We start from the raw sequence: 23,329 nt of genomic DNA, 5'->3' as shown, positions 1-23,329 counted from the left end.
AGTACAGTTACAGAGACATTTAATACTTCTGAATGAAAATATATCTGCATCCAAATGAGTTTTCATTTATTTCCATTCTGTTTGCTTTTGGTGAGAACATCCTTTTTTCTCCCTGCAGCACAGCTGAAGCCAGTACTGTTTGTAATCTATTTTTGTTTGCTTAGAGTCTTCAAGAGCTAGGGAAATGACTGATGACATTTTTAGTTTCCAAGTCTGAGTAAATGGAGACGTATTGGAATTGAGAACTCATGAGCTGGGAAGCAGAAATTCATAAAGACTCGCTAAAGCAGTAGTTTGAGTCAAATCATATCGCTGGGGGACAACAGCAGATTTGGCACATTAACCCATCATTTGTTCTTGTGTGGCTATGCCACTGCTAGAGGCTTAGCTAATATGTCAGGAAGAAAAATCCCCAAACCAGTAAAGCCACTGCCAAAGTCCTACATGTATGTGCAGGCATACACCAATAACATTGAAAACAACATTTGGAAAGGGTCTCTCCTGCTTGGTTATAACTTTAACAGACCAAAATAATGCTGCCTTTAATGTTTCTGAGAAGGTAACACGTGAAACCCAGTTTCCCCTGGACTGTGGGATATTGTTTTGAGAACCTATTTGTGGGGGAAGGCAGGTCAGTCGCATGATCAAAAGTTCACAAATTAAGAACATACAAATGACAGGACCACCAAATTTAGAAAATGTCCTACAATGTGCATTTTATTCCATATCATTATACAATGTTTACATATAGTTAAAACTCTCAAGAAAACGTCCTTTACCAGTTGTATGTGGTGTCTAAATCTTTCACTTTAACATGAAGGACTGAAAAGAGTGGAAATCCACACTGATTGTTATCCTACAGATTGTCATGAGCTGCACGTGTGCCAATCAGAAAGGAATGGAAGTCTCGGAAGAGCAGTGTGGCTTACAGACCCTTGGCTTTAGTGAATTCAGGCATGCGGGATCCATAGTCTCATCTTGTAGTAAAACTCAAGACAAAATAAATTAGTGTTGGACAGAGTTCTACATTGTACAATGTTGAACAAAAGACCACAGGGGGACCTTTTGTTTAAAGTAGCACCAATCCACACCTGATTGTGTTTCCAACATTCACCTTCCTGTTGACTCTATCATTGGCACTCTGAATGGAACTTCTTCTGCTTTAGTGAGGATTCCTACACTGACTAAGCACACTGTGTTGCTAAACTCTCTACAAAGTGTGGCAACATCAACCCGGGAAATGGCACATTTAAACCATGATCGCCCTGACATGGGCTTGCCTTTTTGTATGTGTTTTCCCCACCCCCCGACCTAGCTGGTATCTTGTGGATGTTTCTGTGACAGTGGTAAAAGTAAATAAATTGCATTGTAGGGGTAAGCGGTGTTTAAAAACAAAACAAAACAAAACAAAATGAAAGAATGTGGTCGCAGCTAAGGAGGTTTTCACATGTTGTTTAACTCCAGTAAAGTCTGATCCAGCATCTGATGCATACTAAGGTTTTCTTCTTTGGCATGAGCCACTTTCTCTGTGGTGAGATTAGAAAATTAAGTCATGAATAGCTGTGCTTTGGACACAATGGTGGTTTGTACATTTAGGCAGGCAAACATCAATCACAAACACAGGATGAGATGATTAGAACTAGGCATGCTTGTAAGACATTACTCATTTCTAGACAAGAACCTAAGACGGAGGGGAGGGCATCTTTGACCCAAAGCAGCCATGGCACGGATTCTCACAGAGCAGTCAGGTGCACCTCCACCAACAATTCACTGAGGATAAAATGCACGTGGGGTTTGGTGAAGGTTCACTGACGGTGTGCCGTGGGAACAGGGAGAGGTAAAAACCAAATACAGCTGCAGCACTGTTATACAAACTGAAGAAGTTACGAACAGCAGACATTTCCGAGGTACAGGCAGTTAAAAGTCTGGGAGTTGTGCGGTAACACAAACTCACAAAAGCAAAGATGACATAAATAGGTTTTCTGAGAACTTTTTAAATGATTTATTTCTGTTGCTCATAAAAAACTGTCAACATGTTTCATGCACACTTCATTAGGACATTCTCTTAATATTTTTATAGTGTTCTATTTATTAGCATGACATTCTCCCCAGACTCCAACAGCACCATTAGACTGAGTAAAGCATACCTTTCAGACAACCAGGGGCTTCTGGCATGAGTTCCTGTTTTCAAAAGCTATTTTGCCCAAGCATAGGTACATTTAATCATATTTCAAACACTACACCAGATATTTAGAAGTTAGGAATATGAGTATCTGATAGGAATATATATATACACACACACACACACATATATATATATATATACATACTTAAAGTAGGACTCATGGCTGTCAGGAAATAGAAAACATTTTTTGGGGGAGCTCCTCATTATTTATCAGTTCAAACAAGAGGACTTGCTATTTCAAGGAGCAGTGCTGAATTGATATAAGTATTCTACCATAAAAGCTGTTTTGTGATTAAAGAGAACGTAATTATTCCAGCCATATAGAGAAACAAGCAGGCAAGGCCAGCCTTTCAGCCAATTCCTTGCATTTGCATTTCTGCAGAAAGCAACTGTTTTCAACTCTATTAGTTGAAGGTAGGACAGTCTTAGATTTTCTGCACATGGGCTCCACGCCTAGAATTCAGCCCAAGTTTTTTCACTCTTAAGTTTAATCCTCATTCAGGGCCAGCTTTAGTTCATTAGTGAGGCGGCGATTTTGCTCAAGTTGCTGGTAGAGTTGATCTGTACAGGTCAGCAAGCAGGTTAGCAGAAAAGAGGCAGAAGGAAGAGAGGTTAGCAGACTCGGTGAGAGGCAGTTAATAGAGAACACAAAGAGACCTCAAGCAGGACAGCAACTGGTCACTTGCTGAGTAGTTTACTCTTACCCCATAGTCACCTGTCCTGTATCCAGGAAGGGTAGACCCTAAAAAGCTTGGTAGACTTAGGAAGTGTCAGAATTTCTCTCTTGGTGAGGAAAGGAGGGGAGGAGGAGCAACAGGATAAGAGGAGGAAGAAGAGTGAATGTTCCTCTTATACCTCACTAAACCACTTTGTGAGCTGAGCCATACATGGTTTCTGGCAATAGATTTGGGAATGCAGGCCTGGCTGGAGGCGAGCCCAGCGTGACATCCACCCCTTCCTAGGGCTCAGTGTTGAACTTAGGTGAAACATCAACCTGCCCAGTGCTGCCCACCTCTTCCAGAACCCCTTTCCTCTCCGTTCACAGGGCAGGCTTTCTCCTCAGGTAGGACCAACTGGGGGTTACTGCTTTTGCTGCACTGAAATTTTTTGAAATTTGGAATTAAGTCTCTGTCCTTCCCCCAGTCACCACGATACAGGGTACACATTCTGACTCCCGTCTAGCTTTGATAGTGTTATCCATTCAAACAGCAAAAGAACAAGCACTTGTCACCACTCAACATTGATTTAGAATTTATCTGCTTGCTTTTTTTTTTTTTTTGAGACTGAGTCTCGCTCTGTCCCCCAGCGTGGAGTGCAGTGGCGCGATCTCGGCTCACTGCAAGCTCCACCTCCCGGGTTCATGCCAATCTCCTGCCTCAGCCTCCCTAGTAGCTGGGACTACAGGCATCCGTCACCACACCCAGCTAATTTTTTTGTATTTTTTTAGTAGAGATGGGGTTTCACCGTGTTAGCCAGGATGGTCTCAATCTCCTGACCTCGTGATCCACCCACCTCAACCCCCAAAGTGCTGGGATTACAGGCATGAGCCACCGCGCCCAGCCCTATCTGCTTACTTCTTGAAGAGGATGGCATTCATGTGTGGTGCTAATGGATGTGTATAAAATGAACGAAACTTGCAACACCTACATGAAGACCAGCGTGACATACATTTTACACACTGACACGTGATCTGCTTACGGGGGAAAACAAGTGCAGGAGTCAGTCTGTATCTGATGATCCAGGGGACATCCAACCTATGACAAGCAAGAGCCCGGTATGCACTGGGAACAGCTGGAGGATGCACGGTGGCTTTGAATGCTGGTGACAACTTGGACCTAAAAATACTTCATGATCTTGAAAAGCTAACAGACCTACCCCTAGGGAAAATGTGCCTGCAGCCCCCAGGTCTGTCAGGAGACTGAGCAGTTCTCACATTAACATTCTCTCATAAATGGTAGGACATGGGAGGATGCTATGCTCGTTATGTTTTCTTGCTTGGAATATCTGCTGCTCTGTCCTCTTTGCTCATCCACATTTTTTGAATATGCCAAACCCCAGTCAAATGTCCGCTACCTCCTCCAGGGAGCTCCCAGTCAGAATGGTTCTCTCTTCCTTGTTGCCTCCAAATACACATGCCTATTAGTTCGGACTCGCTTCACTCCTCTATCTCCCCACCAGATGGCCAGCTTATCGAGGACAAAGAGCCTTTCCAGCCCATCTCTTTACCACACCCCCACTGCTTCCCACGGTGTTTTGCACGTGACATATGCTTGGGGGTTCCAAGACATAAATCCCATTACTACATTCATACTATGGACATAGGAAGTGTCGCCATGGGTGGGGAGCTTGTCTCAGTTTGCTGAGCCCAAATGTTTGGCCAGGCTAGAATGGAAGAACTTTGGAGAAAATCTGGAGAATCCAGAGGGTCAGTATGAATTCAGCAGGAAGGACAGTGGTCCCTCCGACAGCCTCCTCTAGATCTGCTCTGCTTCAGCTGCTGTGGAGCTGGTGTGCATGGGTGGCCCAAAGGCAGGGACAAGACATGCTCATATCCTTGGAAGTGTTTTCCCTTCCGGTTCTATGGAGACTCCCAGCTGTCTGAAACTTCAAGTGCCCAAACTCAGTGATGCTTTTGGTTTGGCCCACCAGAGCAGCTGTAGCTATGGCCTGGCCCTTTGAACCAGAAGCCTGGTTCAAATCAACAGTTGAACAAGAAATCAACAATTTCTTGATAAACTTGAGTTTATCAAGTTTTCCTCTTGCACATGCATACCTTGGGCTACTCCTGACCTGCCCTCCCAGTCCATTAGTGCCCCACTACCCGTTGTAGAGTGTACTTATAGAAAGTGCAAAAGTCTCTGGAAGGATTTCCAAAACACAGATGTGCCTCCAGAATTACACGAACATCTGCTCAGCAGAACTTTCAGACTTGGCATTTTGTCTACATCAGGAAGCAGGATTTACTCAGAGAAGGGTACACTTCTCTTATTCTGAATTTAAAAAAGAATGAGGAAGGAATCATAGTCAGAAGCAGACCCAAGGAGCCTTAAGAAAAGAAAAACATGAAATCATGGAAGTCTTTATAAACTCAAGGGAGAGACACTGTCCAGAATCTAAAAGTCCACCATACTATGACTAAAATACTTTAATTCACAGCTTTCTTTAAAAGAAAGTATTTCCTCTATGCTTTGAAGTCTCTGTAGAGTGAGAATGACACTATCTTCTGAGTTTGTCCAAATTTATTTGAATATGGTGGTATATCAGCCCTCTTGGGCTGAAAAAACTATATACAAAACATGCAGATCATCCATGTTAAAAAAAAAACAGGAGAAATATACAGCTAGATTGTTGAGGAAGGAGAAATGTTGGGAATTATAACACTAAAGTCCGTATTAGTTAAAGTTCTATTTTTTGCAATGTATTTTTTTAAAAAATCACTTAATTGCTGTTTGTGAAATAAAACAGAAGCCCAAATGAAATACACTTGTCTTCTGAACAATTTCCACCAACTATCTTTTTGGGAAAAAAAAAAAGAAACTTTCATTGCTATATTTTAAAAATGTCCACAAATGAAAACACAGCCATTGAACACAAAGATTATGTACAATCCCTCCCAAAGAGTATGTGCTAAAAAGCACAAAACAAATCACGACTAAACAGAGTAATCATATTTAGAAAACCTAAGATGTCATTTTCATGATCAAAATAAAGGTGGCTGAGTCATGAATATACTTCAAAAAAGCTTGAACTTTTCTTTGTGCTATAAAAGGATGATCGACAATAACCAAAACGTACATTGTTTGAATCCAAGTTCTTTTTCACCCTTCTCAATGTATAACTTCCTAGTAATATGGGACAGCTACAGAACCATTCATCATGAGCCTTTCATTAGTTAGCCAGGTTCTCCCAAGTAAGGCCACCGAAATAATCAACACAGAGGGGTCACTACATCCCGAGCTAAACCTCCAGCAAAGGAAGACACTGATCAAGCCAGACCTTTCAACTCTCAACAAGCAATGTCCCCTGTGTGACCCAGACTGCAAAGCAGAGCCATCACAATTCCCCCAAAACCCCCCCAAGATGTCCAGACCTCATTCTAACCTTTGAAAATCAGAACTCTGAGAGGGAATGCAGGCCTGGGTATTGTTCTGAAGTTCAACAAGGAACTACTGCTTTAGAAACTCCTGATATAATTCTGTATAGTGTTCAGAATTTAAAAAGAAAAAGCAGCAGCCAAACACTAACCCTCATATGTGTGAAGCAGCTTTGTAGTTTTATTCAATGTTGAAACTAAAATGTCAATAAATAAGAAGTAAAAAGAATAGCAAACAGAAATAGCTTACACAGTGTTTATTTGACACTGAAACGAAGAGCTTCTGTACAATAGAAAGCACAGTGTGTGCCTGGCTCTAAGGCAGGATGCTAAGAGAGAGAACCAGGGTCAGCTGGAGAACAGACAAATGCAGAGCTCAGAGAGGTGGGACATCCAGCTCGACGAGGGAGTCTTGGGAGAAGTGAAGCAAAGAAACTTATCTGCGTGAAGATAAAAAGGTGGGAGGAAAAAAAAAGTGGCACAATGAGAAAAAAAAAAAAAAAAAAAGGAAACCAAACCAATAGATGAGAGCACTTGAAACACAGACAAGAAGCAGTCATGCAAACCCCACTGCCAGCCACACCCTTGGAAGGACGTCCATCTTCCCACCTGAGGCCGTCACAGGCCGCCTTTCGGCAAGGGTCCATTTTAAGAAGACCCATGAACAGAATTTAAAAACAAAACAAATTTTAAGCTACACTCATCTTTCAGAATATTTAATCATACCTGATGCAAAAAGTTTTCCCCAAAGAATCACCACATTTTAGCACTGAAAAAGACCTTAGAGACAGATGATCTGCTCCACCCCCTCATTTACAAATGAGGGATGAGAAGACACATTTTCTCTGGTTTCCATGGCAACAGTCATGTCTCTAGAGGCTTTTTTGTTGAGTGTGGGGATTCTATAACCTCTAAGAGGCAGCAGGCACATGCCACTCTCTTCAAGTTACCATTTTTTCTGCATGGGTAAATGAATGACAGGTGGGCTTGGAAAATGACATTTCCAGCTTCAATGGAATTCAGGGTGATGATAGAATGAAGAACTCTGAAACATTCCAGGTTAGAATTTAAAGTAGTAGAAAAAGTTTAATGTTTAAGTTTGGTTAGTAATATGTAAATTAGTTATATCTGTTCAAGGTTCTTCTCATGATAACAAGACTACCTACTCCAACTCTTACTGCCTAACAGTAAAATCTGGGCCATTAACTCCCAAGCTCACATTGTACAATCTGTGTTTAATTTCCCATTTCTTTGACACAGGTTGTGGTAAATATTTATCGTGGGTATTTTAATTCCTTTCATAAAAACACAAAATTAAAGGCTTGGTTACTCAGCAGAGGGTTCTTTTTACTCTACCATTCTTTTTTTTCTTGAGACGGAGTCTCGCTCTGTTGCCCAGGCTGGAGTGCGGTGGTGTGATCTCGGCTGACTGCAAGCTCCACCTCCCGGGTTCATGCCATTCTCCTGCCTCAGCCTCCTGAGTAGCTGGGACTACAGGCATCCACCACCACGCCCGGCTAATTTTTTTTGTATTTTTAGTAGAGACAGGGTTTCACCGTGTTAGCCAGGATGGTCTCAATCTCCTGACCTCGTGATCCGCCCGCCTCGGCCTCCCAAAGTGCTGGGATTACAGGCGTGAGCCACTGTGCCTGGCCTACTCTAGAATTCTTAAAAGTAAAAGAGATGATCTTTTATAGTACCACTGTTAAGGCTGTATTGGATCATGCCAATTTCCTTATCCTCAGATTCTCAAAAACCTGACACTTTAAGGGTTCCTTCAAATTATATTTAACGAAAATGATTATGTTGTACTTAGTTGAATTTCAGGAAACAAATTTTGATATTTTTTGAGAAGTTCCTGTACAACAAACGGCATGGCCTTCTAGTTTTACTTGAGTTTAGCTTAATTTCCCAAAAGGACAGTGCTCAAGGTCACTCATTCTAGTTCACTGCTCTAGTTCAGCGTTTACAAAATAAACGGATTCTGAAAAGAAAATGGTTTGTATAGACAGACTTAATCTAATTGGCCTTTATATTAGTAGAAAGTGAAAAAACAATGACTATTCTAGGTTATGACAAAAAGGGTGAACACAAGAGTGCAAAGATGGAGATTAGGGAGCAAGGAAGGCATGGTGGTGAGTTTATTACATTAGCATGAGGGCAGGGTGTAAGCAGGCAGAGTGGATGAACGTTTACATGGAAGTCATATCGTTGAGAGCGTGGTCCAGCTCCTCGCTGATGGCTTTGTACTTCAGTTTCTGAGCGTACAGCTCGTCTATGACCAGGAAGTGGAAGGCAGAGGTGCAAGAACATGGACAGTGATCAAGAAATGGAGGGTGAGTGAGGGTGGTGCGCGCACCATCCCAACACAGCAGCAAGAAAAGGGCAATGCATGAAGGGGTTGGTGCCGCAGCAGGTGGCCAATGCAGGAGGCGTGCGTTTTGTTTTAAGTAAATTGAAACAAAAACAAAGAGAACAAAACCCATTAGAAAATAAAATGAGAAAGACTCAATATGAAAATCATAACAAATATGGTAGGTATATCAGTAAACCATGTTAAATCCTAAACGAAACCACAGAAGGCTGTCTCCTGGTGAGGGGAGGCAGGGGCTAATGGAACATCTTTCTTTTGCAGAGCTATATTTTAATTACACTGGAGTAGTCAGCCATCTGCAGCTACAAACAATGGGAAAAAAATGCAAGGGCAGTGTTTTGGAAGAACAATTTGTGACTACAGCCTGTAGTCCTTATCTGGTTCCACCTTCAAACCACTGACTTCCTGACCACACTAGACCACTGGGATAGCAATTTCTTAGTGCCATTTAAGCTACTCCTGTGGTCTTCCCACTCAAGCTGCCTATTACTGGTCCAGGAGGCTTGAAAAGCAATGGGCGCCACACTTTATATGGCAAGTCTGCAACTTAGTTTTTGTAATGCTGCAGGTTTCATACTTTGCTGCACTTTGGCAGATCATTTTGCAACCATTTGTCATTCTCTCTTCTCCACTATTTTGGTTATTATCTGCACCAAACACTAGTTCCTTCTCTAATCCCTTCTGTGATGTAGATATTTGTCTTTTTTCTTTCTTGTTCACAGCTAATCCTTCACAAGCTTCAAAGCTCAACATTTAGGATATCTGTGAGATAGAGTGGTTATTACTAAAATAAAACCTAAGTGCCTTAGGGAAGAAATGCTTAAGTATAATTTTTCCCTCCTCCTTCAGGATATAAAGTATTTTGATAAGATAATATATGACTTAAAAAAACCCCTAAATCCTTACTTTGAATCCATACTTGGAAGAAGATGGGTTCTTCTAAAAACAAGACCACAATCACCACATCATTCCCAATTTAATTAGGAAGTAACACTAAAGATATAAAATATACTAGAGTCATTCTCACCAATAAGCACCTCATTCACAGTGAAAAATAAACCTGCCACACTTCTAATGAGCATGAAGTCAAGCTGGATGGCATTTGCCACTATGGCTGGTGGCTAACTAGTCACCTCGTGAGCAGAAGACTTAGGTTCATGAGTTCAAGAGCCACAGAGGAAAACCCCAGAGGACAGACAGGAAGAATGTGCAAGTGCAAAGGAGCGTATCAATGTGGATGCCCTTGAATTGGAAAATTATTTTGCCAGATTGGTATTCAACCATAAGGATTAAACTAAAAACACTACTTAAGATCTTACCTTCTAAGTCATCAATGCTTTTCTCCAATTTAGTTACCGACCTCTCCGCAAACTCAGCCCGAGTCTCAGCCTGTAATGATTTATTTGAGTTAAAGTTGGGAAGTTTTATGTTTCCTGTAGCTACAAACATAGGGAAAACTAGAGGATGAAAATGAAGCACATCACCTATAAAATGGATCAGAAACTACTTGTCAGTTTCAGTCACCTCTGTGAGAAATGGCAGTTAGCACAGTACATAAACTCCAAGGCGACCTTTGAATATTCCTGACTTGGATCATTGGAACTTTAAAATGAAAAGGCCCTGACCGGTTCCATGAAAACAAACTCATTTAAAATCCAGTTGGCTTCATCCACAACTCTCATATTACCTCCTTCAGCTTGTCGGAAAGGACCTTGATCTCTTCCTCATATCTGTCTTCCTTCTGCGAGTACTGTAATTAGAAAGAGCATTCCAGATGTCAGGCTGCAGCTCAATCTACTCATGGCTTCTCATGCAAAGAACTCGCCAGCCCAGCCAACAGATGTTAAGGATCTCTTAGGAGGTAATGGAACCTCTGATATCAAATGGCACACTGCAATACATTCTCTGCTTTCTTGCCTATTGTTTTACATGGGATAACAACAAGATAACTTATCCACTTGGCACTTGGTTTAAATTAAATTGATGCCTCATATCCCTAACATAAAATAAATTCTCTAGTTAAAAAAAAGAATTTGTTATCTAGTAACTCTCCAAAAATCACCTCACAATATTGCCATTCACTAAAATGTCTACTGTAAGTGTTGCTTTCTGGCAGGGCCTCTTTTGAGCAGCTCTTAAAAGATGCCTTTCCCCCACACCATCCTCCTGGCCTACCTTCTCAGCCTGAGCCTCCAGTGACTTCAAGTTGTTCGTCACAGTTTTCAATTCTTCTTCAAGCTCGGCACATTTGCTAATGTTTTCGATCAGAGGCAGAAAGGGTGGGAGACAAGCCAAAGGAAGGAGGAGAGAAAAAGGAGAGGGATGGGAAAAAATGAAAACTGAGTCCTAGAGACGAAGGGCTGCCTTAAAGTAGCCAAATCATCAGGTATTAAAATGTTTAGTTTTGCCAGGAACACTGCCCCCCAACCTCGCAACAGCAGAAGGCAGGGTGACCAAATCCAACAACTTTGAAGTACGATAATTTGGCTCCTTTTTTGGCTGCCCAAAGAGCATTTATGAAGGGAAAACAAAGGAGCATAAAGGACCAAGGGAAAGCACTTAAAGCAAGATATAAATAGCAGAGGGTGAAGTGAAGGTGCAGTCGTTATACCAAACGAACCAGGAGGCATTGGAAGCTGAAAGATGTCTGGGTTGCAGTTAAACCTAAAAACCACACGAGCCATCAGTACCTTATCCTCTGCAGCCATTAATGCTTTCAAGGTCTGATCCATTATTCTTAATTGTTCTTCCAGCTGTCGGACTTGGCTGTTAGTGGACACAGGAAATGCACAAGGCCATTCACAAAATCAGTGTGCAGGTAAGGCATGCAGTGATACACGCATTCATACATAAGACACCCCACACGAGTCCTCCATGTTCCATACTCGTGGCTCATCCACATCAAATGAGCACAAAAGGAGCCCGGAGCTGAAACAGGTAATGTGCAGCTGCCAGAAGGTCATGCTGTTTAGTCACTGCTCTGCAGCACCCCATTCGTGGCCTCCTGGCGCCGGGCCCGCTTACCCTTCTGAGAGCTCAGCCCGCTCCTCTGCACGTTCCAGGTCGCTCTCAATGATGACCAGCTTACGGGCCACCTGCAGCAGGAAAACACAACACACACACCATGGGTCTTGCAAGCTTTGTGTAACAGAAGGGCATGGGGGTAGAGATCAGATCCCATCAGGCCCTAAGGGTTTTGTCTACAAACAATATGATCCTCTTTCTGGTAGACCAGAGAGAAGCAACTCTCTATTAGGAGTGCCAGCAGAGAGGAGATCAGAGGCTTCTGCTTTGACTCAGAATGGTTAGCTGTGATTGGGCAGTCTCAATTGGAAGTCTGACCTAGGTGAACCGGCAGCCAGACCAAAATGCGGAAGGAGGGATAAAATACACATTCACAATCTCAAAAACAGCAGTAGGATGAGACATGTACTAAAAAGGTGGGGGCTGCCAGGAAAACAAAGTAAACCTAAGAACTCCATCAATTTGATGGCTGATCTGTGCATCTACCTCCTTACTGCAGTGGAAGAATACAAGAGACACTAACGTGAGACAAGTTGGTGAGATAACTGACAAAATCAAATTTGTATTTAGTGGAAGAACCAGAGAGAGGAAGGGAGCCTCTGAAGCAGATCAAAACTTGTGAGCATAGTGTAATCTGAAGGTAATAATGGTAATAAAAAGGAGGGGCAATGCTGTTTCAGGATAGCCACGATGTGATCCAATAAGGAAAAAACAGAAACCTTAATAATCATGTTGCCTCTTATCACAGGAGGCTGTTTTCATGGGGACACGACCAGGAGCAAATTCTGCTGAAAACCTGCGTTGATAATAGTTTTCTACCACCCTTGAGGAGAGAGGCCTCTGTGAATCCACTGAGAAACTGTCTGTGGTCTCTAAGCTGCCCAATCTGGATGTGCCAGGTCACTCTGGGAAGAAATGACTTGCACCATGACAGCATGAGAGCCTCCTTTCACAAGACACAGGGCCCAACTCTCCCTTCCGGCCAAAGATCTTTTGTCCAGGTCTTTGTGGTTGGGGGAGAGGAGTTTTGGTCCTTCTTCCCAGTGCTACTGATCGGCTTCCTGAAAAAGCCTGGGATCCCCTAGCAGGATTAAAATTAGAACCGTTTTCTGGACACAAAGGAACTCTGCTTCTCAAAACCACCCATTTCTGCCAACAAAGCAGATGGCCTCACTCGGGAATCAAGACTGTGCATTGCTCCCCGGCTTCCTGAAGGCCACTGCTGGGAGTCCACAAGGCTTTGGGCCCCAGGATCTGACCTCTTCATATTTGCGGTCGGCATCTTCAGCAATGTGCTTGGCCTCTTTCAGTTGGATCTCCTGAATTTCCATTTTTTCTTCATCTTTTTGGGCTCGACTCTCAATGACTTTCATGCCTCTGAAAAGAAAGACAAGCAAGAAAACCCAAGATTTAGAGCTGAACTTCCCAAATGCACACTGCACTGCTGTGGCCTGTGAGGCTTAGTGTAAGTGGTAGACCAAAATAGAGCACAGAGCTACTTTTATTTTCCAAACCAGGAAACAACAATTTCCAGAGCTAAAGGTGGAAAAGAGAGACACATTTCTCTCTGTTCACTGTGAGTGAACTCTCTCACTTTGAGTACTGATGAAACTATCAGGCATCTAACATTAATGATGATGAAAGGTACCATGTCAGGAATCTGTCTGAATCTTGGCGGTATGAAACCGGAAAAGCCAATATGCTTTACTATTAAAAAGATAATGAGATTTCTTGCCTTTCCTGTGGGAAGCCTCAGCTTGCACATGAACCAAAGCTAGAACAAAATCAAACTTATCTTTATATACCTCTTTCTACAAAGAATCTTCTTACCCTGCCACCCATAAACAAAAATATTAGACTTAATGTTAGATTTAATAAACTATTAAGTCCACCAAAAATGCTGATATTTGACCATTTCAGACGAGTAATAATGGCAATTTCCTATGGTTCAACTGAATGCTTCAAATTAAGTTTTACCTGTAATGGAACCCTTTCATGACAGCAATGCTGGGAGACAGGCCTGACACTGTCCTCTACACTGAGTGTATTAGGGTCCTATGGCATGGTGTATATTAGGGTCCTATAGCGTGGTGTAATGTTTCAGAAAAATACTAACTGACCTATGATATTTTACAGATATATGGAATAACAAGTCATGTAAAATGGAATTCATTTATCAAAATTTAAGTAGGCAGTATAAGTGAACCACTATTTTTTTATTTTTATTTTTTGAGACAGAGTCTCGCTCTGTCACCCAGGTTGGAGTGCGGTGGTGTGATCTTGGCTCACTGCAACCTCCACCTCCTGGGTTCAAGCGATTCTTCTGCCTCAGCCTCCCGAGTAGCTGGGATTACAGGTGTGCACCACCACGCCTGGCTAAGTTTTGTATTTTTTAGTAGATTTAGGGGTTATGCCACGTTAGCCAGGCTGGTCTCGAATCCCTGGCCTCAAGTGATCTGCCCGCCTCGGCCCCCTAAAGTGCTGGGATTACAGGTGTGAGCCACCACATCTGGCCCACTATCTTTTGATGAAGCATTGGAATACAGTTGAGGAGATCTGGGTCGGAGTCTTGGCTTAGCCACAAATATGCTGTGAGCCTTGGTGCAAGTCACATCAGCCTCTGAGCCCTACTTTTCTCATTTGTAAAACTAAGGGACTAAATGATCCCCAAGTCCCCTTTACTCCGAAGTCTAACATTACCAGACTGCCTTTAAGGCACACTAACAAGTATATTTCAGAAAGAAGTCAGCCACAAAACTGCTCTTATGCGTATACTGTAAGATGCTTAGTCATCTTAAAGAAGTCCAAAATGCTTGGTTAGCGAAGAAACACTAAGCAGCGGTGAATAATGGCCTAAAAAGTTTAGCTAAAAATCTTCTTTAATCCTAAAGTCTGAAATCACTCTTTATACCTGGTACCTGGTGGTAGGGTCACTTCAAAGAGTAAGAAATGGACAAGATGACTGACTGCATTCACTTGCCCAGGTCACAGCACAGACAGATACACATTCAGTGCTCTGAGCCCCTTCATGCTATGCCATCCCTCAAGCGGCAGAACGCTCTCTCACCTCATGGAGTCTCTCTTGAAGTACTTCTATGCAATATGGCAAATCCTTACTTCCAACAGTTGAGCATAAGGGAAAATGCCTTTTAGACCACACAAGGCTGTGCTGGTCTATACGAACCATGCTTTCCTTTACTACCACAAAGCTGAATCTGAGTAATAATTCAGCTACAGCCAGATTACAGTGGAGGTGGGCTCAGAACACACGAGCATCTGACTATTTGTGTGCATGTGTGTTGTGTGTATTACTAAGACCAAGTCCAAAATATTTTACTTTTGCAGACCATGTTTCTGCTTTGTGTTTTTTCTTCCACCTATTTGTTAAGCTATTTTGACAACCAATAGTCCACAGTTCCTTTATTTACACCTAAGCCTCCTTGTATATTATAAAATAAAGTTACACTTTAAAAAATGCACAATTGCTCTGTGGTCAGTAGGAGTGAAAGGGCCAACTTGTATCCCTGACATTTCTCCTTTACATGTCTGTCTCCCTCATTAGATGGTGAGTTCTGTGAGGGCAGGAACAAGATCATCTTCTTCCTTATAACCTTAGGGCTTAGGACAGTGCTTTGGACATAGTAGGTGTTTCACTAATGCTAAATGAACAAAACCAACCGAGTTATACCTGGGATCAATAGAGGAAATGATCCCATCACCAGGGGACTGAAAAATTCTTAAACCTCAAAGATCACAGGAGCCCTCCGGTTTATTGCACCAGGAAAGGCAGCTGCAAAAGATGGCTGATGAGGCATTCTCACCTCTCACTCTCATCTGCTGCCTTCTCAGCTTCCTCCAGCTTCTGCAAAGCTGTTGCCAGACGCTCCTGGGCACGATCCAACTCTTCCTCAACCAGCTGGATGCGTCTGTTCAGAGAAGCTACGTCGGCTTCAGCCTAGGTAGAGAGTGAAAAGCATTTCAGAGTTGGGGAGAAAGTGAGGGTGGTAGCTTCAGGAAATGGCTGGGACTGCAATGCTGATTTCAGATAGGAAGACTGTCTTGTGGTGAGCTACCTTTAAGTGCATTACAAGCCCTCATCAACTCTGGAGTTCTCGGACACATTTACACATTGATTTATACAGTGAACATCCATATTTGTGTATACACAAATCTATACACACAATTCTCATCAGACAGACAGATCATTAGCAAACGCTCTTTCACATGGTTCCTTTCTTCCGTAGATTTTTTTGTTCTGTTTTGTTTTTGAGACAGGGTCTCGCTCTATCACCCAGGCTGGGGTGCAGTGGCACGATCTCAGCTCACTGCAAACTCCGCCTCCTGGATTCACGCCATTCTCCTGCCTCAGCCTCCCGAGTAGTTGGGACTACAGGCGCCCGCCACAACGCCCGGCTAATTTTTTTGTATTTTTAGTAGAGACGGGGTTTCACCGTGTTAGCCAGGATGGTCTCGATCTCCTGACCTCCTTATCCACCTGCCTTGGCCTCCCAAAGTGCTGGGATTACAGGCGTGAGCCACCGCGCCCGGCTCACTTCCGTAGATTTCAACACCCTGGCTTTACTTGCCTGTTAAACAAGAGTGTCATCACAGCCACCTCACTCACTGGGGGCCTGAAGTGTGAACTGAGACAAGACTTACCCAGGCTCAGCCATGTAAGACAATAGCAGTACAGCCAGAAATCGGACTCAAGAGTTTCACTCAACTCTTTCCTTCAAGCCACTTTATCACAGGATCCTTACAAAGGAACTTAAATAGTTTAAAATTCAGTGGTTCTAAAATACACCACATGAAGGCCCAACACAATCCAATAACCCCTTTTAGAATAACTGGCCTCATTGGAACACAGCCAAGACAAATTTCCCAAGTGTTTTTGATGTAAGCCTATGATTTTTCTTTGAAGTCAAGGTTAATACAAGAAAAGTATCAAACTCCTAAAATGAAAAATAATACAAGTACTGTTTTTACTTGTTATCTGTCACTGAAATAAAATGTTGGTTTCTTTGAGAGGCAATGATTTTTTTCCTGTCATAAGAAATTGTTGCTATGAGCCTCAGAACACTTATAAGACTATGATGGTCCATTATACACACTTGCACTGGTGGCTGTTTAAATATTGTGCATGGAAGTGGGAGATGGAATTTACTAATCAGGTAAAATATCCTCATCCACTTTGAATGTATGTTCACTAAGGGGTGGTGGGGTTTTCAGAACACTTAGGAGTTTTCTAGAAATTACAATACACACTTAGGGACCCATGGTAATAGGATAACAAATTTCTCTACACACAGCCCTGTCTTTGTCATTGAACTGTAAGCTGCTCACATCCAGAGAACTCACAGTTCTCTGCACAGAGTATGGGCTCAGTAAGATGAGTAAAACCAACCTAATTTTAATAAAAGCAACGTTCTCAGCTTATGGATCCACAATACAGAGTTGGAAATGCAAATGTAGTTAGAAACTGTGGTCATAGTCTTTAATCAAAGGAATCTGAGAACCTTCAGCTCTTTGCTCACCTAGATTTGTAAGATTTTAAATGCCAAGTCTTATCTGGGAAGAGAGGTGAGTAGGGCATCTCCAACCACGGTGAAGGACTCTATAAAAACATGTAAATACACTTTTATCTTGACAAAAATGTAGTAATTGGTTGATGGAGGCAGGGAGCAGGGCAAATGTGAAATAAATCAGAGGAAGAGCACTTACAACTGTACTGCCTACAAAGTAAATCATTATCAGTGCACAGCTGGTAACTGGACCCAGCTAGGAATTACTGGCAGATGACTGTTGTTTCTGGTGTGTGTGTGTATTGAAGGGTGAGGGTAATAGGATAACAAATCTCTCAATTGTAGGGAAGTGTCTTTTAAAAACCATTAGGCTTTTTTTTTTTAATTACTATTACTGGAAGGATGTATATATTAAGAATATACTTTTGGGTCAGGTAAGATTTCTTCACTTTTCTATATTTTCATTTTCCAGTAAAATTCTATTCCTTTTGAGGGTGGGGGGGGAGACTCAAAGCGGAAGCAAAAACAAAGGGCAAACAAAACAAAACAAAATTTAAAGCCACACAAAAAAACCAAGCACACAAACCAAAAGCCCTACAACAACAAAAAGCCTCCATAGAGTGTCTAGGTTATGTACTCAAAAGCACTGTACACTTTCTTCTCTTTCCCCCTTTCTTATCATTTTCAATATGATGGCAAATAACCTTGTTACAGAGGCTATGGCCTATTAGAGAAATGCCAGCAAGATTTTCAAAACCTTTTTGAAGCTACCAAGTTCCAAGTTCTCTGCTCTGCTTTAGATCTGGGCCTAAACCTCAAGGACTTTGTACTCACAGAAAGACGACTGTTTATGCTTTGGGGAAAGAACCCTCTGGGTGACAGGTCTCTATCCCCAGCTCCACACACAGCCGAGTCACCAGAAAGGAAGGAGACAGCACCTCATGTTCATTCCAGCCTTGCACATGAGATCTTCCTACCCAAAGGGCCCCTACCAATCCATCCGTGTCTTCCCTCCGATCACCCCCACCCCCATTCTTTCCCTTAGCTCTTGGCACTGTGTTTACAGAATGCTGTTGTCTAAATGCCACTCCTGTTTCCCCAGGGGCATTCTGTAGAACCTCAGACTCCTGGACATCAGAGAATATGTCCTACAGCAATACCAGCCAGCAGGGCTTCATACAGGGTGCCCCAGCAACGACTGGGCATGGAGACCAGTTTCTAGGTGCCAGTTTGTGATATAGTGGGAGGAATGGTAGGCCACACACAGCAGACCTGAGAGTGGCTGCCCCTTCCTGAGGAGGCCCTGTAAATCCAAAAAATAGGGTCTCAATTTTTTAGCTAGAAGGATCCCTCGGCATTGTCCAGATCAGCAATTCCCACAAGTGGCTGAGTGTCAGAATCAACTCAGAGATGAGCATTAAAAAAAAAACTTTCAGCTGGGCGCTGTGGCTCACGCCTGTAATCCCAGCACTTTGGGAGGCCGAGGCGGGCAATCATGAGGTCAGGAGTTCGAGACCAGCCTGACCAACATGGTGAAACCCCGTCTCTACAAAAAACACAAAAATTAGCCAGGCATGGTGGCACATGCCTGTAATCCCAGCTACTCAGGAGGCTGAGGCAGGAGAATTGCTTGAACCCAGGAGGCAGAGACTGCAGTGAGCCGAGATCATGCCACTGCACTCCAGCCTGGGCGACAGAGCAAGACTCTTGTCTCAAAAAAAAAAAAAAAAAAAAATTCAAACTTCCAGGCCCTGTCCCTAGAGATTCTGATTCAGGAGGTCAAAGGGGGAGGGCAGGAATCTGTACTATAAATAAACAATCCCCTTTGCCACCACCCAAAGAAGCTGGCTATTCTTCTAGCTCTTGACTAAAAACAGGCAGCAGGAGGGAACTCTGACCCTGGGCACAGAAGTATGTGGAGGCCATACAGCCATCAGTGGGAGACAGGATTAAAATCCAAGTCACTAGGCTCCCAGCATGCCGGCTCTCCACTATGTCACTTCTCCTGGCTTCCCGGAACATCACGGAAACCTTGGAACTGGCAGTTCTCACTCCTGTGTCTTTATCTCTCCTGAGATCAGATTGAGATGTTCTCCGGCCCCCACCCCAACTCCCCAAAAAAGGCCTCAGGCACAGATCCTAACCAGGACTGGGAGAACAGTTGCTGCAATGCAAATCATCTGCTAAAGTGATTATCACAATCTTTTTGAAATTAGGCAGGATATAAAATTGAAAACTTCATAAAACAATGCTAATGGGTAATAGGAAGCTCACATAAGGACACGGAACATTTACTCCCTAGCCCAGAAGTCAATGCCTACTGCCCCAGAGGTTTCAGAGCAGGACAGGCAGAGGGGCTTTGAGGTTAAAGCCAGGACCTAGGAGTAGTATCTGAGGTACACCTATCTTTATGGGAAAACCCTGAACCCATGACAGGCTCTGCAGGCCCTATTATACTGGCCTAGCAGAATTTTTGTTTGGCTCGTTAGAATTCAAGATATGCTTAATTTTATAATTTAATCGGGGCCACTTTTTTCTCTTTCTTATTTTTACTTTTTATTCTGATTTATTATGCTCTATGTTCCAAAAGCCCCACACCTCTCACCTTTACTAGCTTTTATTTCTGGTATTTTTTTTTTTTAAGTTTTGAGATTATTTCAATATTTTCTAAGGTTCTTTTCATCATGGCACTTGGGGAGTCTTAAGGACCTGCTGTTGCCTCTGCCGGTACAAGCCCATAGACACATGACCATCTGCTATCTAAAAGCAGAGATATAAATAACAAGGCATTTGGGGAGGGTCAAGACCCCAGACACAAATTATTTGCAGGCATGTAAATCACTCTTAGTGTACTGAGTTAGCTTTCTTCTTCTTCTTCTTTTTTCTTTGAGATGGAGTCTAGCTCTGTCTCCCAGGCTGGAGTGCAGTGGCATGACCTCGGCTCACTGCAACCTCCACCTCCCGGGTTCAAGCGATTCTCCTGCCTCAGCCTCCCCAGTAGCTAGGATTACAGGCATGTGACACCATGCTCGGCTAATTGCTGTATTTGTAGTAGAGATGGGATTTTGCCATGTTGGCTAGGCTAGTCTCGAACTGCTGACCTCAGGTGATCCACCCGTCTCGGCCACCCGAAGTGTTGGGATTACAGGCATGAGCCACTGCACCCAGCCAAGTTAGCTTTCTTCTAACAGCAGCCCATGTGCTGACTGCCAGTGAAGTCTTTCAATCTGGGATGCTAGTTTCTTTTATTTCAAAAGTGCTATTGTGTTCTAACAATTAATGAACTACTCAAAAAAGAGACTGCTGTATTAGTAAAGGCTACCAATGTCCTCCTGCAGATGTTTTTAAGTAACTTCCTGGTGCTCTGTACTTGAGGTGCCTTACAATGCATATGACCCTCCTCTAAGGGCAGGCACCCCATTCCCCCACCCCAACATGGTACTATATAGAAATCAAGGGCATGCCCACCCCACCATAGTATAATATTATCCCAATCAGATTTGAAAAAAAAAAAAAAATTTTATGAGGCCTAGATTTTCATGAAATCCAGATGTTTTAGCCAATACAACAACAGAAAATTAAAAATGGCAGTGACTTTTACTTTTTAAAAAAGTATTCCAGTTAAGGTTATTAAGAAAAAATACTGGTGGGAGAATATTACACTCTAGAAATCAATCCTCTGGAATATGTTTCCAAAGTCCTGACTGAACTGGAGTGGAACTTGGGATGATCAAAGGTCAGGTCTTTTTATTTCATGCAAACTGTAGTTATACGAAGAAGGTTTCACCCAACTTGCTGTGTAAGACCAAGTGACCACAGCCAAGCTAAACTTCTGCCCTTATATGGTAAGGAAAGGGGGGGAAAAAGAAAACACTGATGACATTAAGGGGCACTCCCATGGATAACAGATAAACACAACCTCCTGTGTGTGTGCCAAAGCCCATAATTTATGAGGCATATTTGTATAATGAGGGAGAACAGACATGAACAAGGCATTGTAGTGCCTCTGCCTTGCCTACATATGAAAGCGGAAATCGAGAGTATACATTCCAGTTACAGCCACTCTGGGAGTGCCAATGCAAGCACAAAATGCACCCTCGGTTTTCCTATCCCGGAAATATTTACCAAGTGTAAAGAGGGAAAGTGCTGGGAATTTTTGTAAATTGGTTATTTCCCATGATTTAATCATGTTACTAATTAAGAACCTTCTGGCCACAACTCCCTGTCTCCTTGTTTGCTGGATACTACTCAGAAAGGAAGATTCTTCCTGCCTTTTTCTTTAAATAATGAAAAAAAGCAAACATAACCCTAGTGGGTCACAAGATCTGGAATCAATCATGTCAAGCAAAGTAGCCTCATTCCAACATTTTGAAGGATCCACACACCTTGGAAACACAGACTAGGAGGAAGTAAGGGATGGCTGCTTTTTCCAAGGTAAGGGCTGGTTTAATAGGGCCTATTAACTACAGTCTGAGTATTTGAATTTAGGCCAACTCTCTGGTCAAATATTTTTTGCAGTGGCTCATGGTTTTGTCACTAAACCTTTATCTTGGCTGCCAAAAGAAACTGTTACTGCTAACTTAACTCACAGCCCAAGCTACATCTAAATACCTAAGTTAGCTACATTTAAGTTCCAATTTCAGAAGTTAGGAACAACTTGCAGCCTGAAAGTCTCTCTTCAATGGTCTGATCCAGTCCTCAAGTTGCTGTCTTAAAAGGTTCTGTGTTCAATCAATCACCCAGGTAGACTGTTTGCAAAGATTACTTAAAAAAATTGAAACTACTTAAACCACTTTTGATATAAAGCCGTGAAAAGAACGAAAGTATTATCTTTAGCCAACTGGCACAGGAAGAGTTCTGTTATAAAAACGATGTGCAAAAGAGAAGGTAAGAATACAAGTAATAATGTGCCCTTCATAAAATTTATCTTTTGTGTCTAACATCAATCACTAGGCCAGGAGCCAATACAAGGCTCTCCCGCATAGGGTCACACATACTCTTTCTTAGCAGGGTGAGGAGACCTCAGACTTCTACCACTGATACCACTTCAACCTATCAAACATGCCTACCAGCCCGCCCACTTCCTCTTCATTGAAGCCCCCCGCCCCAACAAATGTTGATTAAAAGCAGTAAATGAAGTGTTTTATGATGTCATGAAATGAGCAGGCCATCTTTAAGACCCCTTGCTGGGTAGGGAACTGAAGGTGAAGGAGCACTGGGCTGCCAGGGCTGTGCAGTTTTAATGACAGCGGGCACACAGCACTTACCCTTTTGCGCCAAGCATCAGTGTACTGTCTTTACATAGTAACTCCTTTAACCGACAGGTAGATGCTGTTACTATCCACACTTTACACACAGGGAACTGAAACACAGAGATTAAGTAACTTGCCCACTGCTAGTAAGTAGTGGAGACAGGATTCAAGTTCTGACAGTCTGGGTCCAAAGTTCTTGTTCTTATCCATCATATTCTATATAGTTCTAATGGTTCAAGGACAGCTACTAGCCAGTTAGGGAGTCGGAATTAGTTTACCACCCAGCCAAGTTCAGGGATATCCACAGGACTTTTGCTGACTCGTCCTATAAAGCAAATACTGAGAATTCTCTTTTGCCTATTAATTTTCTTATTCCTGCTTGTATTTTATCTGAAACTTTCTCTAGTTGAGCTTTCCTCTGAAGAGGACCATTTCAGGTCTTGAAGTTTCTGTGGCCAGCCATACAGCCATTTACAAACACTTAACCAGAACGATTTACTCAACTCAGAACAACCCCGTATATTAAGCACAGCAGGACATCATACTATCAATTGTCATAAAACTCCCAAGGTGTTTGTTTCAGCATCTTCATTAAAAACACACACACACAAAATCGACAAATATCCAATACTAGACTACCTCTGAAATCCTGTTCGTGTTTGCTGGATACATTTGCCTTAGAAGAAAGGAAGGAAGCCAGGTATTACATTTAACAAGGGGGAGGGGAAGCCCGCAAGAGAATACACCCAATAACTGTTGACATTTCGCCAACTTTTTCCAAGACTTGGTAACAAAGGATTATCTATCTGTATGAGAGAAAAGGGGCGGAGGACTGCTGAAAAAAGGGACGGGTGAAGGGTTTTGCACTATATGTTAGCT

General features: G+C 42.6%; 1 protein-coding gene across 30 annotated transcripts in view; it reads right to left on the bottom strand.

Moving 5' to 3' along the window:
• Nucleotides 1-690: 690 nt before the first annotated feature.
• TPM1 (tropomyosin 1) overlaps nucleotides 691-23,329 on the bottom strand; it is a 29,274-nt gene continuing 6,635 nt past the window's right edge. For 4 of the 30 annotated variants that reach the window (XM_001173556.5, XM_001173575.6, XM_063794172.1 and 1 more), the window contains 7 exons: nucleotides 15,498-15,631; nucleotides 12,936-13,053; nucleotides 11,677-11,747; nucleotides 10,828-10,903; nucleotides 10,340-10,402; nucleotides 9,972-10,041; nucleotides 691-1,526 (listed from right to left, as the gene is read on the bottom strand). In XM_001173556.5, the coding sequence (XP_001173556.2) occupies nucleotides 1,444-1,526; nucleotides 9,972-10,041; nucleotides 10,340-10,402; nucleotides 10,828-10,903; nucleotides 11,677-11,747; nucleotides 12,936-13,053; nucleotides 15,498-15,631 (615 nt within the window). In that variant the 3' untranslated portion in view covers nucleotides 691-1,443. Of the gene's footprint in view, nucleotides 2,747-6,520; nucleotides 6,719-8,470; nucleotides 8,554-9,760; nucleotides 10,042-10,339; nucleotides 10,403-10,827; nucleotides 10,904-11,342; nucleotides 11,419-11,676; nucleotides 11,748-12,935; nucleotides 13,054-15,497; nucleotides 15,632-23,329 lie in introns of those variants that run through there. The other 26 variants (XM_054666993.2, XM_009429287.3, XM_009429293.3 and 23 more) reach the window with 12 other exon arrangements.

Source organism: Pan troglodytes, chromosome 16 (genome assembly GCF_028858775.2).
Source record: "Pan troglodytes isolate AG18354 chromosome 16, NHGRI_mPanTro3-v2.0_pri, whole genome shotgun sequence".
Lineage (NCBI taxonomy): Eukaryota > Metazoa > Chordata > Mammalia > Primates > Hominidae > Pan > Pan troglodytes.
This window is presented reverse-complemented; position numbering and strand designations above follow the sequence as displayed.